The sequence below is a fragment of the Boeremia exigua genome, assembly GCF_020726555.1.
Source record: "Boeremia exigua strain MPI-SDFR-AT-0100 chromosome Unknown C7974scaffold_3, whole genome shotgun sequence".
Lineage (NCBI taxonomy): Eukaryota > Fungi > Ascomycota > Dothideomycetes > Pleosporales > Didymellaceae > Boeremia > Boeremia exigua.
The window spans coordinates 2,772,943-2,786,776 of NW_025763520.1; the positions used below are offsets into that span (position 1 = coordinate 2,772,943).

Below are 13,834 nucleotides of genomic sequence, written 5' to 3' on the forward strand. Positions count from 1 at the left end.
GGCCGCAGCAGTGCGTTTCGTGCGGTGTCCATGCAATTGCAATTGCTGTATGTTAGAGCTTAAGATTAATGTGGTCGAAGACTAAGACTCAATTGCACCTTGAATGATTGCAACTCAACTTCACGCCACCCCAGTATTGGTCTTTGGTGCTGCCTCTGCGCTTCATACCTACTCTATTCGTTCACACCAGAATCTGCTTTCAAACTTTGGCAATCGTCCCAAAGAATGTTCTTTCCATGAGATTCTGAGAAACTGCACAGCCATTGCCATTATTCAGTCCAGTATTGGGTATCAGAGATCGTCAATTGTACCAAGGGAGCTGGTGTTCCATCGCCCTCGAGACCGTTTCGATGTCCGGCACCTGAGCGGGGAACTTTTCTCAACCACGTAACAACCGCCACATTAATTGTAGTTATCTTAGGACGCGGCCTTCCCTAAATTTGCAAACCGTTTAAAAATATTCAACCAGATGCTACGTACACACAGCGAATTTCCTGTCCAGTGCGGTCGGTGTCTCCTTGCACTGATTCAACACTGAGCTGCAATTCTCGCGGTGCTCACGGGAAATTGTCCAATTGCACTCATTGCAAGCTTCAGAGACCAACAAATAAGTCTAGGTTCTGCTCTAAAAATGGCAACGCGATTCGTCGCCAGATTTCCGCAATCAAAGGGTCTTGGCCCCAGAATTGAGACCTACAATATTACGAAGTATTTCTATGGGAATGGCTCAGGGAAACATATTCATAGAAGTATTGAGCATCCAGAGCCATGTCTAAGATATTGACTATTTCTCTGAGTCTCCAGGGCGTCTTTAAATACTTTTCCCGTCTCACTTCTATTGTAACTTTCATCATCTCAAACCAACTCTCACTATCGATCATTACTATCATCGATACTCACTTCTCAAAAGCCATCATTTGATTCGTCATTCAGTTCGTTATTCAATCCATCATTCAATTGATCATTCAATTGATCATTCAAGCCATTCCTACCCTCATCAGCAACATGGCTTCCTCTCACACTCCTCGCTATACTCTCACTAACAAGGCCCGGCCATCGGCCTGGGAGAGTCCCTGCCGCTTGCGTTCGGGCTCTGGTGACTTGCCACCACCAACCCGTTCCTTCCCTCTCCCTCCACGTGCTGACGGTGGTGACTTGCCATCACCACCCAGTGCCTTCCCTCCCCCTCCACGCCCTCGTGGTCGTGCCTCACAAGCCGCTACCTGGCTTCGTGGCTCTGGTGCTTTGCCAACACCACCCACACCCTCACTGCCACCCTCCTCCCAGCCACCCCAGCAGCCAAGGGCCCTTGCTGGCAACTGGCGAAGTGGTACCACCACAAAGCCACCAGCAGCCGACTGGATCGTCGGCAGAGTAGTCATGCTGCCTGCCGAGGAACAACTCCCGGCGTCCAGCATCGCCCGCACGTACGAGCTGGGCAATCCCTGGAACCATCCTGCCGTCATCACCGAGCGGTGGGTGGCCTCCGGGGTCAAGTTCGTCAAGGTACGAACTTGCACGACTTTCGGTGGGCGTGGTATCAACCACAAGCAGGCCCACCACCACCGCTACTTCGTGGAGGGTGACAAGGGCCACCTGACTGACGACTCCGACGAGTTCGTCAAGCAGACCTACGTCAATTGCTCGCCAGACAACGAGCTCACCATTGAGCACGAGCACCTCCACCGGTACATTGCCAAGGGCAAGGGTGACATCCAGTTCAGCCCAGCTGCACTGGTTGAATTCAACAAGAACGAGGGTCGACGTGACAGCTGTTTCTGAGCATCACGCCCTCGCGACACACCCTTCGCCCGACAGCAGTACCCTCTCCTCTCATCCTCTTCTCGATGGTTGTTCGTCACCCTGAAACGAACCGCATGTGTAAAGCGAAATCATCACCGCACGTGAAAAGCGAAACAATCACCGCATGTGGAAAGCGAAATCATCACACCCTCTTCATTATCTTCTCCACAAGTTGTCCGTCACCTACAAACGGTCCGCAAGTGTAACGCGAAAGCATCACCGCATGGAAAGCGAAATCATCAATTCGGGTTCGGTGCGATGGCAAGCCCGTTCCTCCTCTTCCTCCTCCTCTCGGCAGGTTGTCCTTTACCTCAAATGGACCGCAGCTGCAGCGAAATAGCAGCAATGGTGCCTGGCAAGCCCATCTCTCCAAAGGTTGTTCATTGCCTCAAAATGGACCGCAGCTGCAGCGAAATAGCAGCAATGGCGCCTGGCAAGCCCATTTTTATACAGCATCGATCTGTGGTGACTGACTTCTTTCATGTATTGTTGCGGGTTTCTTCAAGCAGTTCAGGGTTCCAGTGTTTGGTTTTGTGCGTGCGAGCGTGTTTTGGTAGCGATTCTGGTTTATGATTTTATACGCGTCTTCTTTTTCATGGAATTTCAATGCATTCGTGGCTTTTTACGGCATAAACTGGCACAGTGCGTGTCTAATTGATTCAGTGACAGTGGTTCGGGTGATAAGTGAAGTTGTACGCCATCCCTGACCGTGCTAATTCACTGCAAGGCGGGTACGTTACAACATGCTTCTGGCTTTTCGAAATGGGTAGTGCGACGAGTGACGGCTATTTCGTCAGCTTTATATCATGGAGTGTGAGTAGTCAATTGACTATGCAAAGCAGGGACCATATTGCAGATTGACATTCCAGCCTGGCTCTGGATTATGGGTGGTGGACACAAAGCGGGCTTATGTTGCCTGGGAAAAAGAGTCTTTCAGACCATGAAGCTACAGCTGCTTCACAAGATAGATGCCGAAGCAATTGCAATTGCGCGGGAAGAGAGTGTGACATTCGTATAACAATGCCTTACTGCGAACACAGTATATCTCCTTCAGCTTGTTACTGCTAATCGCGAAGCAGAGCCAAAAGATCTCATAAGTGCGACGCCGCTGACTCGGCAACAGCGACAGGGCAAAAAAGAAAAAATGCAAAGAGATGCAAAAAAAAAAAGCGAAAAAGAAGCAAAGAAAGCAAAAAAGAATGATGAACAGAGTGGGACTCGAACCCACGCAGATTGCTCTACTAGCACCTGAAGCTAGCGCCTTAACCACTCGGCCATCTGTCCAATTGATCAATTGCTTGATTGATGAAAGTATGAGGAGTAGGTCGACTTATATTCTAAAATACTCAGCACCTGACACATCTCGTCTGATAGATACGATGAGGCTTGGGTGGTGTGATGTGGGCAACACCCTTTCAGATTGTGGATACAGAAAGCTCCCAGCGACACTTGCATAACAGTCCACTGCACAAGCGCTGGCACAATTCGGGCAGTCCCTTTATGTTCGATGTGCTTGCGGCTAAATGGCGGGGTGATGCCGAGGAAACGCCTTTAAAGGCCCCACCAAGTAAATGCAGCAACCCAGGACGCCGCCACCTCAAGCCCACCCCCCGAGGATAACCCACCCCCCGAGGACAGCCAATCACCTGAGGATAACCAAGAAGAATGGTCTTCATCATCTGAGGATGTAGCAACGGCAAGCTCCTCATTCATACTATGGAAGGACTACTGCCTAGTCATTCTCCGACTCTCAAGCTGGTCCTCTGCGAGGAAGTATGGCGGCGATGCTGCTGCCCGTGCAAGGGTAATTTGGGAGATGGAAAGCGACGGCCGAGAGCTCAGCAGACGCCTAGAGCGCAATAGCCCTGTTCCGTTCCGCTATGGGCAGACGGGTAGCTTATGCTACAATCGGAAGAGTAGCGAGTTCACCAACTTCAACAAGAAATCGGGCCGCGACAATGCAACGGCGATAGGAAGTGGATTAAAGCATTGCCCTTAAAAAGCAACATCACCTTGCTTATCTGCGGGGCCGACGGTCTGACATGCGACGAAAATTCGCTTCTTACCTTTGTCGAGATGCTCCACGAGGCCGACATGGACGCATAATTCCTTTTCCAGTATAACAAGGTATGTCAGCTCTAAGGCATTTGCTGTTGCTACAAATGCTGAATTGCCCAGGTCTTCAACGCAATCCGGCCGCCAACTCTGGTCCCATACCTGGGACTAGGCGGCTTGTTCGTCCTCACCAAGGACCAGATCCGGGCCCACCTACTACAGCTTGGCGAGAGGAAGGACTGGTACTCAAAATCAGTTGCCCGGTAAGTCCCTTCCGCATCACCATCATATACAGGGGCTTACGTGTTGCTACAAATAGTTTCTGCGCCATCATCGAGCACGAGGTGAACAGCAAGTCCGAGTCAAAGGGAATCCAAGACCGAAACGTGATCCCAGAAGACGACCAGCTGGGCGCAATAGAGACAACTGCGGGGTCGAAGATGAAGCACCGTGTGTGCACTGGCCCAAAGGGCAACAAGAAGTAATGATAGAGTAGTGTAGTACAACCCCTCGTGGAGAAGCACGATAACATCAAATCCCATCTATTAGGAGCGTGCGTCGCTACAAAGACCAGGCTTCTGACTTGCTGAATGCATGCCGCGCCGGCACACTGTATCCACCCGACGTGCTACCCCCCTGTAGCAAATACTACTGTCACATGCTTCATCGTATGTTCGCACATGGAGTCCAAGTCCCTCAATGTTTGATTTCAATATGTCAAGAATTCGCCGATATATGCAACCTACCGTCTAGAAACGTCTCTTCCTTCCCACCCGCCTAGTTCCGCCACTCTTATATACACATGTTGTCCTGGTCCGCATCTACAAAGCGATCGCCATCAGACCAGCGACAGCCGCAGCAAGACCAACTTCGAGTCTGCCAGCAGCGCCGGTGGACTCAGGAAGACCGCCAGAGAATGTGCCGGTGGCTGCGCCGGTGGGCTTGGGGGATGCGCCGCTCGCGACCGCCAGCGTTGCATTGCCGGACGGGTAGAGGATGCTGGAGCCGGTGCCTGAGGCGGAAGCGGACGCGCCAGTACCGCTGGGCTTGACGCTGCCGGTCGAGGTGGGGACGTCGGTCGCTGTCTTTCGTTAGTCGTTGACCTCATTGCTTCACATCTGTCCATGATCTGGGTGTACGCACCGACTTTGACGCCCTGGCTGTTGCAGATGTCTGCGAAAGCACTCAAGGCCGCCTTTGAGTCGTCGCCGCAGAAGCTGGTGATCTTGGTGGTGGCATCCTTGGCCTTGCAGATGGACTTCAGGTCCGCAGGGTCGGAGTACTGGTTGACGGCGCCGAGGAGGCAGCCCGGAGGCGAAGCGACGGCAAACTGTGCCAGAGCGAAGAAGGTGGCAGCGAAGACGGTCTTGGCAAGCATATTGGCGGTATTTGCGAGTTGTTTTAAGAATTTACTGGTGGTTCGATCGAGTACGTGCTTGGAAGGTAGAGAGCGGCAGCGAGAGCGAGCGTGTAGAGATATTAGTCTAATGAGCGACGGATGAGCGAGCGTAAAGAGCGACGACTGTAGAAGTGTGATTGACGGACAAGTTCAAAAGAATGGAGGCGTGATAGGGGCCCAGCCGTTATCCCCATGCCAAGGAGGCAGCCGCGACTCGTGAAGCTTGACTGATTCCGGCGCTAGCCCCTTAGTCAGGAACATCTGCCCGATGCTGATGTGATTGGCGTGTTCCTGCATGAGACTTGCATAGAAAGAACGTGCCTGAGCACAAAAGAGGTGGACGAACGTGCTTTGCATGTTGTATTGTTGCTATCCAGACGGACTGCATATCTATATCGGGCGGTGCCCCTGTCCTAAGCCTCAATATACTACAAGAAGGAAGGATCCGCGGATTACAAGCGGAATCCAAACGAGCGGATGCGGACGAAACATTACAAGTGATATCGTGCAGGTCGAATGTGCCTCCAACTTTTCTTACCCCATAGGTGACGGGATATCCAAAGACCAGAGGTCCCGTCCAACCACCGTAGATGCGAGGTTCACAGATTGATTTGTCCAGAAACCAACCCTGGCCATGCAGGCGGTCGCAATAGGTGGCTGGTACGCCCAGAACTCCATCGCTGTTATTGTACAAATACGAACAAAAAGAAAACAAAGTGACAGTGGTCCAGGTGTGGCGTAAGTGTCGATGCAAATCAGATCGTCGTCAAAAGAGGTGTGGATTGAGATGGCTGTCATGATGCGGGGACGCCGTTCGACAGTAAAGAGGGTATCGGCTTGCGCCGTGCTTTTGCGTTCTGCGGACGGGGGACGCCCTGGATGACGCGTGGCTCTTTCATAAGGGTAACATCGAGCTTTGCGGGGATCCGACTGACAACCGTTCGGTAGTCTCCGGGGAAACGAGACGTCGGGGGAGTAGCGTGCGCGGTGCGCCAAAGATGATCGCTGGTGTCGGAGAGAAAATCGGCCTTGGTCTTGTAGAAGTATGAGGACGCGCCACGCCCCTTCTTTGCGAGAATGACCTCATCGAAAAGCTTAATCTTGGGGTTGTCGCCGGAGATGCTCTCGCGTTCGTGAACAAACTCGTTGAAAGCCTGCGTTTGTTGCAGCACAGTCAGATACTGGACGTTCTCGGCTGGTTGGTTTTTGATAAACTCTTCCATTTGGAACTGGTAGAGCATGCCGGACTTCTTGCGTTCGCCAGTGGCCGGTACAAGATAGCGGCGGTACGTGTACAGCAGACTGGCAAAGCATCGCACAAACGATGCGCGGACTTGATCGGGTCGGAAAGCCGTAGGGCAAACGATGCAGATCGACGGCGCGCACCTAGCGTGGACGTGGGTAGTGCATCCTGTGTGGGTGAGACGGGAGTTAAAGTAGGGGGTGATCTGAGACTTACCGGAACATCGATAGAGCCCCTCATCCGACTTTTCCTCACAAATCGAGCAGGAAGCCTTATCTTCATGCGGCCTCCACTGCAAGCAATGACCCTCCTGCCATTGCACAGTTGCCGTGTTGCGCACGGGCTGCATCGCCATGCCGGGCATGATGGTCGAAGCGGCCAGAGTAGACTGGGCGTACACTGATGGCGCGTAAGAAGACCCCGCTCGCAATTCCTGACTCAATGACGATGTTGAGGCACTCGGCGCGTGGCCTAGCATCGGCTGACTGGGTCGCCTCATTTGCGGTACCTTTTCGAATCCGAACTAGATTAATCGTTAGTGCTTGAGCCGAGTAACGAGCCGAAGCTATGAACTTACCGAAGAGCTGCGCCGCGACTGGGTGTCGAAATGCGCTGAACGCTTCTCGCGCAAATTCGCCTGCAGTGCGTACCCTGAATCGCTACGGGAGATTGGAGTGCTGGGCATAGGAGGGAAGACGGTTGACACCGGAGAGACTTTCGGTGAAGGAGGAGAGTTTGAAAAGGTCCTGATGGTAGATGACGTGGAAGGTCTGTCGCTCCCACGGCTATGAGCGCTGGATTGTAGGAACGCGTTGTAGATCAGGGGCCGTCCGCTCGCTGGTCCGGTGACAGTGCCGAAGGACGTGGAGTTGAGACCGACGTAGGTTTGCACGGTCGATGCATGTGCCTTGGGTGTGAAGACAGACGGGTTCTCGGAGCAGAATGTATCGTGTGGAAACGCTTCTACAGCATAAGCTGGAGGTCCAGTCGGGACGCCATAGCGCATGTGGTGGGGCGCTGAGTGCTGAAGGAGGGAGATGAGCTTTCGGCGCTGCTGGCGAGGCAGGGGTGGAGGGGGAGGCCCGTTCGAAACGATCGAGTTCTGATCTAGATCAATGAGGACGAAGTCGTCATCTGGGTAATCAGTAGGCTCGTATCTCCGCTCAATGCCAACGATATAAGGACACGGCGCCTCAATCGTCTGCACAAGTCGTGCTGGCAGAACGGGGATGAAGACGCCGCACCACTGAAACGGATACACAAGGTTTGTAATAGCCATACTTGCTAGGTGAAGCATAGCTGTGTGCGAGGAGAGGAGGATGATTCTTGCCTCAGCCAGTACGTACTCGAAGAGAGTGACAATGTTGGGGATTGAGAGACAGCGGAAGAGTGCGTAGATGTCAATGTTGCGAGAGCCTGGGATCTCGTTCTCTGCTTCCTTGCGAGCGTACATCCGGAGTTCGCGTACGGCCAATTCAACTTGGGTAATCGAGGTAATCGGACTAAGAGCCTCGGCGCAGAGGTTGACGACGTAACGTTCGAGTGGTTGCCACATACCCACTCGCGGCGAGCTTGGTGGAACGCGGAGAATGGTGCCCGTCGTCATGGGGACAACGATTGCCTTTAGCCATTCTTTCCACAGAGGCGTGAGACTGGCATCCCTTCCCATAACACCGTAAGCACGTGGGATCCAGAGGCCAGACTCTCCATCAGTCAGACCTTCGATCCTCGACGCTGCTCCGTGGCGTACTGGCCGAAGGAGGTCTGTCATGAGCTGAATTTTCTCCTCAACTGCACCGATTTCCTCGTCAAGGTTATCGCGCGCTTCTGAGTCAGGCTGGACGGCGGGCAGCTTGGCCAGCAGCTGCGACAGTTTCGCCCGCTCCAAGGCCAGGCGTTCGCCCAGGCTGCTGGCTAATTCTCTCTCTTCTGCGTTCATGTGATTTCTCCTCCATTCTTCACATTGACGCTCGAGCCCTTCCGCCGCTGTTGCGTTCAACGGCAGCCAGACAACGATCGTGATGCCGTAGAGCTTAGAGCTGTCACCATTAGTCATCGCAAAGCCGTGCCATTGAGACTTTGGTCGCTCGTCGGACGACACTACAGTGACATCGTTGGGAAAAGCAAACATTGGAACGTAGTCCGGGAAGGGGTTTCGCCGCTTGAGTTCTTCGACCATGTTCCTTGGTGGATAGCGGTCCAGGAGCACGGGCTCGTAACGGCGTAAGAGTGGGTGCATGTCAGGATCCGGGTTGAAAGGCTGTGGCGCCGGTATGACCGAGTTATAGCCTGACATGCGCTTTGATGTTCGTATTGAAGCTGCAAGGGTGTTAGTGACGGTCGATCAAAAAGCAAATAATCCATGTCTGCACATGGCTCTGTGCTACGGAATAACACTTACATTGACGTGCTGTCGAAGGCTGCCTCTTCAGACTGCTCTGCATTGTCGACAAGCGCCTTCGGATGCTTCCTACGCCTGATCTTAGGTTTGCGATGCCATCTTCGGCATTTGCGCATGGTGCCTGCGAGACTCGTGGTGGGCGGGGGCGCGGCCGGGTCGGGGTCTGGCGACTTTGTTGCGCAACGCCTGCGGTGAAGGAGATTTCCTCGAGGAACGTGTCTCGCTCGGAGGCGAACTTGCGCAGGGCATTCTCAAAGTCGACGTCGCTGAGGCCGGAGCCGCCGAGGTTCACGCCCTTGATGGTAGCGCTGCTCCGGTTGCTGGCGGTGACGATTGGTTTGCTGTCATGGGCGGTGATGGTGGCCACCGATTGGCGGTTCTCGCTCAGGCGCTGCCCGGAGCGCCGCCGTGTGATGTTGCCACTGGTCAGGCCGTCTTGCGAGGTTGGGCGAATTGAATCGGTTTCAAGGGCACGATCTTCTTCGATGGTCTCGCCAACGGGCGGGGACGCGAGCGGGCCGACGAGGCCGTTGGGCTGCAGGCGCTCGTCGTAGACTTGCGAACTCTCGATTCCGGATATGAAGAAATAGTCGGCGAGCGGCGCAGACGAGCCGTCGGCGGAGGAGATGGGGGCCATGTCGGGCTGCTAACAGGGCATGCAAGAACCAAAAAGGGCGGCTGCTGGGAGGTTGTCGAGAGCGCGATCACAGGCTGTAAGGCGTCGAGGTTGGCCGCGGCGTCAGGTCATTGGGGATTGGACGCCAGGTCCAACGGTTGCGTGTGTGATGCAGAGTGGGCGATATGCGCGGGAGGCTTGCGATTGTGCGACGGTGACAGGGCGAGAATGCGTAGCACGCAGCGCGGACGGGGAGCTTAGCCAGAAACGAGGGTGGTGTGGTGAGGCAGGTGTACGCGGGGCGAGACGTGAGGACTTGGGCAGCCGTCGGCGCGGTGCGGCTCTGGCAGCAGTGTCTGGCAGTGTCTGGCAGTGTTTGTGCTGTGTACCGGTATGCAGGCGTGAATGGCAGTAAAGGAGCCAGAGCAGGTGGATACAGCAGACGCAGCGACGGCGACGCAGCAGCCAGATGGTCCTTGTGGGCTTCTCGGCCGGCCACAAGCCATACAAATGAGGGCCTGTGAGCTGCTAGGCCACATTGACTGCAATGCTCGCTGGGGCCCATACCCGTCTGCGACCTTATCGTGCAGATGCCTTGCGGACATCGGGCCTAGCGCACGACACCTCCCGCTCCTCTCGCGCTCACTGGCCTGTCAGGAGAGCGCCTATCCTGGACCACTGCACGAACGCGAACAGCGCCAGGCACACCAACGCCGGCGTGGGGCAGCTGGGTGGGCCAGCACCGGCTAGCCTGCAGCAGCCCAGCAGTGTTCGTGCGATTCGTGGCCAGCGGCGTTCCTGGCGCTCAACGAACAAAGCAGCCGTGCTCAGTGCTGGCTGTGTTGTGGTCGGTCTGACATGCTGCAGCACTGCAGCATCTGCAAGCCTGGCGCGGCACCCCTGCGGAACACGGCAACGCTTTGGGAAGTCGCATCTGGGCCCTTGCCTATCTGGGCACGCGTGTTTGGCCGGGATCCTCAACACGGACGCATGCAGAGCAGCTGCCAAACGAGCATGCAGCGCCGTCAACCCGACAACACGACAACTGCGCAGAAGTGCCGCTGGGCAGCGTTGGGATTTTCTTTTGAAGATCCCCCACACATGGCGCTGGAACGAGGCGCGGGCAAGGATGCGTTGTAATCGCCGACTGCTGCCAGGGTTGCTGCAAATCATCGACTTTATCCATCCAACAGCGCCATGTGTGCACTATGCGTCCACCAGCACCCACCGGCACCCACCCAGTGCCAGCGCCTCTTGTTTCAGGTGCAGAGCACCTGCTACCGTGCCTATTCATGCCCTGGCAGAACTACCACCGTGTGCAACGTCGATAGTGCACGGTGGCATCTGTCAATGTCAAGACCCGTCTCGCCGCCTACACAATGCAAGCCGCCTGTGCCAGCACAACGGCGCACACATACCAGATCCACTCTAGTGCTCGAGACGGTGAGCCTGTGCTAATTGCTCACAACTCGACTGCTGGCGATAACCTCGTAATGCCAAAGGATCGCCATCCTAAAGCCCGTGACAGTCCTAAAGCTCGTGACGGAAATGGCCTCCAGACTGTCCCCTGCAGTAGTCGCAACGTTCCGTCAGGATCGAGCTCATTGCGCACGCATACAGCCGTCGCCTCTATCGGGCAGGTCGCAAAAAATTCACGAAGGATGCAACACTCTGCGCAATCGCAATTCTATTTCACGGCAGCCTTTCGCCGAATTACGATGGGCCAAGTTCTGCAGTCAGAGTCAGGGCCTCAACCGTCAATACACCCTCACGTCAAGATCAATACGGTAGTTAAGCCTACCACTCCCAACAGCCAATAGTACCGCTACAGCCCGCACATCCACTACCATCCTCATCTCCAACTCTACATCATCATCTGCGCTGCGCCACTCGCGACCCTGAGCTATCCACCCCTCGAATCGCAGGATCCCGCTTTTCATCAGCGCAGCCGCCGATCCACGTCTGCAGACCCTCGCACAACCGCGGCAAGACCCTTCAACGGTTTGCTGCTCGCAATTTTAAACCCGCGGAACAGGCAAGCCTGCTGCTTGAATCGACAGGTAGGGTTGTGCCGTTTGTTGCCGTCGTACCAAGGTGCCCCACTGGGGGTTTACGTGGGCACCGCTAGCTCTGGGGTACCTTGCTGTGCGACGCCATCTTGACTTGTCAAGCAGGCGCGGTTTAGTCGGAGGCGTAAGATCTGAGGTTCGCTGACTCGATGCCGTGATGGCGTATCTCGAGTCGCGGGGGCAATACACCTCTGGTCACAGGGTCTTGATCAGGTCTTGTGTGTTTGTCAGTGTTTCGAGCCCACGCGACAGCGTGGCATCTAGTTTATTTGCACGTTCGCTTGATCACGCAGAATGTGTAGAAGGTAAGGGGCTCGTCCCAGAGAAAAATCGGCGGAAAAAAGGGACAAGATCCGTTCCATGCGCATGGCAGAACCCTGAAAGATACAATCTATCCAAATCGTGCCTACCATGATCTGCAGTGCCCCCATGTTACAGTCCACAACATCAGCGGAAATCTACGCACACTACATGGCAAGGATTGCAAGAATAGATTGTCGGTGCCTGTCACGTCTCGACTTGACAGCTTCGGAACCGTACCGATGGAGGTCTGAGGTCTTCGCAGAGGCGCACCCTAGACGCAGGTACGAGCATGCACACAACCCTGCGCGCTCGGCAGATGTGTCCAGCATCTCGTCTATCCTCATCCCCTCTCGGTCCGTTACCGAAAATCGCCACTAACCCCCAATCACGCGCGCTGGAGGCACAGCCGGATTACACTCCGATCGACTGGGTAAGGCGGTGGCACCGACGCTTTGGGCTTCTGACTTGTGGGCGGCAGGTACCAGAGCCTAAGATCGTGTCGGAAAAAAGGCACAGCAATTAAGTTCTGTAGCCAAACTCAATCGCAGCCTCATCGTCGGCTCGTCAACCAACCGGTGCTGAGGGACCCGCGGTCGCCCAACGCACTCCGCCATTGTATCGCTAGCTGACCGAGAATCCTCCTAGAGTCATCTGTTATTGAGGCTTCGTCATGGGACTCTTCCACGTTGGGCTGCTCATCTAGCAGGAATGCGACTTGTATGACATCGCGAGGTGTCAGTATAGGGGCTTTAGCTTGACCAGATCCCGGGGAAGGCATATCCCAATTTAGAGATGTCGCCATCAAGGGGGGTTTCGGATTAACAGTGACTGCCTGTCTTGAATTAGCCATACGAACATACTTCGGATTTGATGAAGGCTGTGAGAAAGGAGATGAATCTCGTGAGCATCGGAATCACGTCCGAGATATGTGAAAGTGCATGCAGGAACCAGGGTTAGTGCTGCAATGGATCGCACCCACCAAGACCGACTACAGGGTGTGAAATTGAGGCGATAAACCTTGTCGAGACGCGCACAATCGAGTGTCTGTAAACAAAGACGCGGTGTCGTCGCTTTACGTACCTCGAGGCTCACAGCAGCTTCGCCCATGTTCTCCAGCTGAGCCTCTAGCAAGTATCTAGACTTGCCGTCTTTCTGGCTCAGCTCCCCAGCTTTTGTCCGCACGCTCAACAGCTGCTGCGCAACGAACTGGTAGAGCTTGCGGAACGTCCGTACTCGGCCCCCCGAAGCTTTGCCTTCGCCAAGAGCAGTCTCTGTATACGTAACAGTCACAGCCAAGACGTGATTCCCTTCTTCTTTGAGCTCGAATCGCAGTATGCGCTGCAGAGACTCGCCAGGAGCTGGAGACACAGCACCATCGACCTCCCCGTCGGCACCTGTGAGGTCCAACGGCGAGCCGGTGGGGTTCGACGGGGTCTGCATGTCGCCTTGTATTCTCACGCCACTGACTGATTTCGTGTGGTCGGAGGGAAGGAGTTCATTGTTGGCGCACAATGTACACGAGAACGTCTCGCCGACGTAGGCGCTGCCGAAAGCTTCGGGGAGGTTGAGGGCTGGACTAAGGATGAATTTGTTGTTCTTGTTGGTGTCCGACGGGTATGCGAGTGAAGCTTTGGGCGAGATGCCCAGCTCCTGCGAGTCTGGCAGCGGGTACTGCGTTGCGAGCGACGGTCGCGACAGTCTGTGGTTGGAGTGAGCTATGCAATGAGAGTCTCCTATAGAACAGCGCACCTCAGCACCTTCAAGCTCACCGAATGAGGAGTCTTGAGCGAGTCGCCCATCGAGGGCTGATTGCGCTGGTGAGCCATATTGCAAGTGTTCAAGTCGTCGAGTACGGCAGCTTATGATGGTTACGGAGATGTGGGGCATCCCCGAGCAGCTCGGGCTGGCGGGTCGATCCAGAAGCGCGGTCTCAAAATCTCTAAAC

The 13,834-nt window shown here is 54.9% G+C and overlaps 4 protein-coding genes and 1 non-coding gene across 5 annotated transcripts; 1 reads left to right on the forward strand and 4 right to left on the reverse strand.

The window, feature by feature from the left end:
• Nucleotides 1–1,005: 1,005 nt before the first annotated feature.
• C7974DRAFT_373939 (uncharacterized protein) lies at nucleotides 1,006–1,782 on the forward strand (the record flags this gene model as incomplete). Its single annotated transcript, XM_046140131.1, has 1 exon — nucleotides 1,006–1,782. One exon carries the CDS (start codon nucleotides 1,006–1,008, stop codon nucleotides 1,780–1,782), a length of 777 nt encoding a protein of 258 aa, XP_046000767.1.
• Nucleotides 1,783–3,006: 1,224 nt separating this feature from the next.
• C7974DRAFT_t41 lies at nucleotides 3,007–3,087 on the reverse strand. Its single transcript has one exon. It is a non-coding gene; the product is annotated as a tRNA-Leu (tRNA).
• A 1,592-nt stretch (nucleotides 3,088–4,679) lies between these two features.
• On the reverse strand, nucleotides 4,680–5,610 carry C7974DRAFT_470200 (uncharacterized protein; the record flags this gene model as incomplete). Its single annotated transcript, XM_046146450.1, has 2 exons — nucleotides 5,002–5,610; nucleotides 4,680–4,939 (listed from the first exon to the last, which is right to left on the reverse strand). Exons 1-2 carry the CDS (start codon nucleotides 5,234–5,236, stop codon nucleotides 4,680–4,682), a joined length of 495 nt encoding a protein of 164 aa, XP_046000768.1. The 5' UTR covers nucleotides 5,237–5,610.
• On the reverse strand, nucleotides 5,611–9,980 carry C7974DRAFT_331312 (AEX-3 domain-containing protein). The gene is made up of 4 exons (XM_046139096.1): nucleotides 8,902–9,980; nucleotides 7,078–8,819; nucleotides 6,717–7,023; nucleotides 5,611–6,668 (listed from the first exon to the last, which is right to left on the reverse strand). The coding sequence occupies exons 1-4, from the start codon at nucleotides 9,536–9,538 to the stop codon at nucleotides 6,052–6,054; spliced, it is 3,303 nt and encodes a 1,100-aa protein (XP_046000769.1). The 5' UTR covers nucleotides 9,539–9,980; the 3' UTR covers nucleotides 5,611–6,051.
• A 2,373-nt stretch (nucleotides 9,981–12,353) lies between these two features.
• Nucleotides 12,354–13,831, reverse strand: C7974DRAFT_138188 (uncharacterized protein). The gene is made up of 3 exons (XM_046135522.1): nucleotides 13,639–13,831; nucleotides 12,970–13,588; nucleotides 12,354–12,721 (listed from the first exon to the last, which is right to left on the reverse strand). The coding sequence occupies exons 1-3, from the start codon at nucleotides 13,713–13,715 to the stop codon at nucleotides 12,440–12,442; spliced, it is 978 nt and encodes a 325-aa protein (XP_046000770.1). The 5' UTR covers nucleotides 13,716–13,831; the 3' UTR covers nucleotides 12,354–12,439.
• Nucleotides 13,832–13,834: the final 3 nt, after the last annotated feature.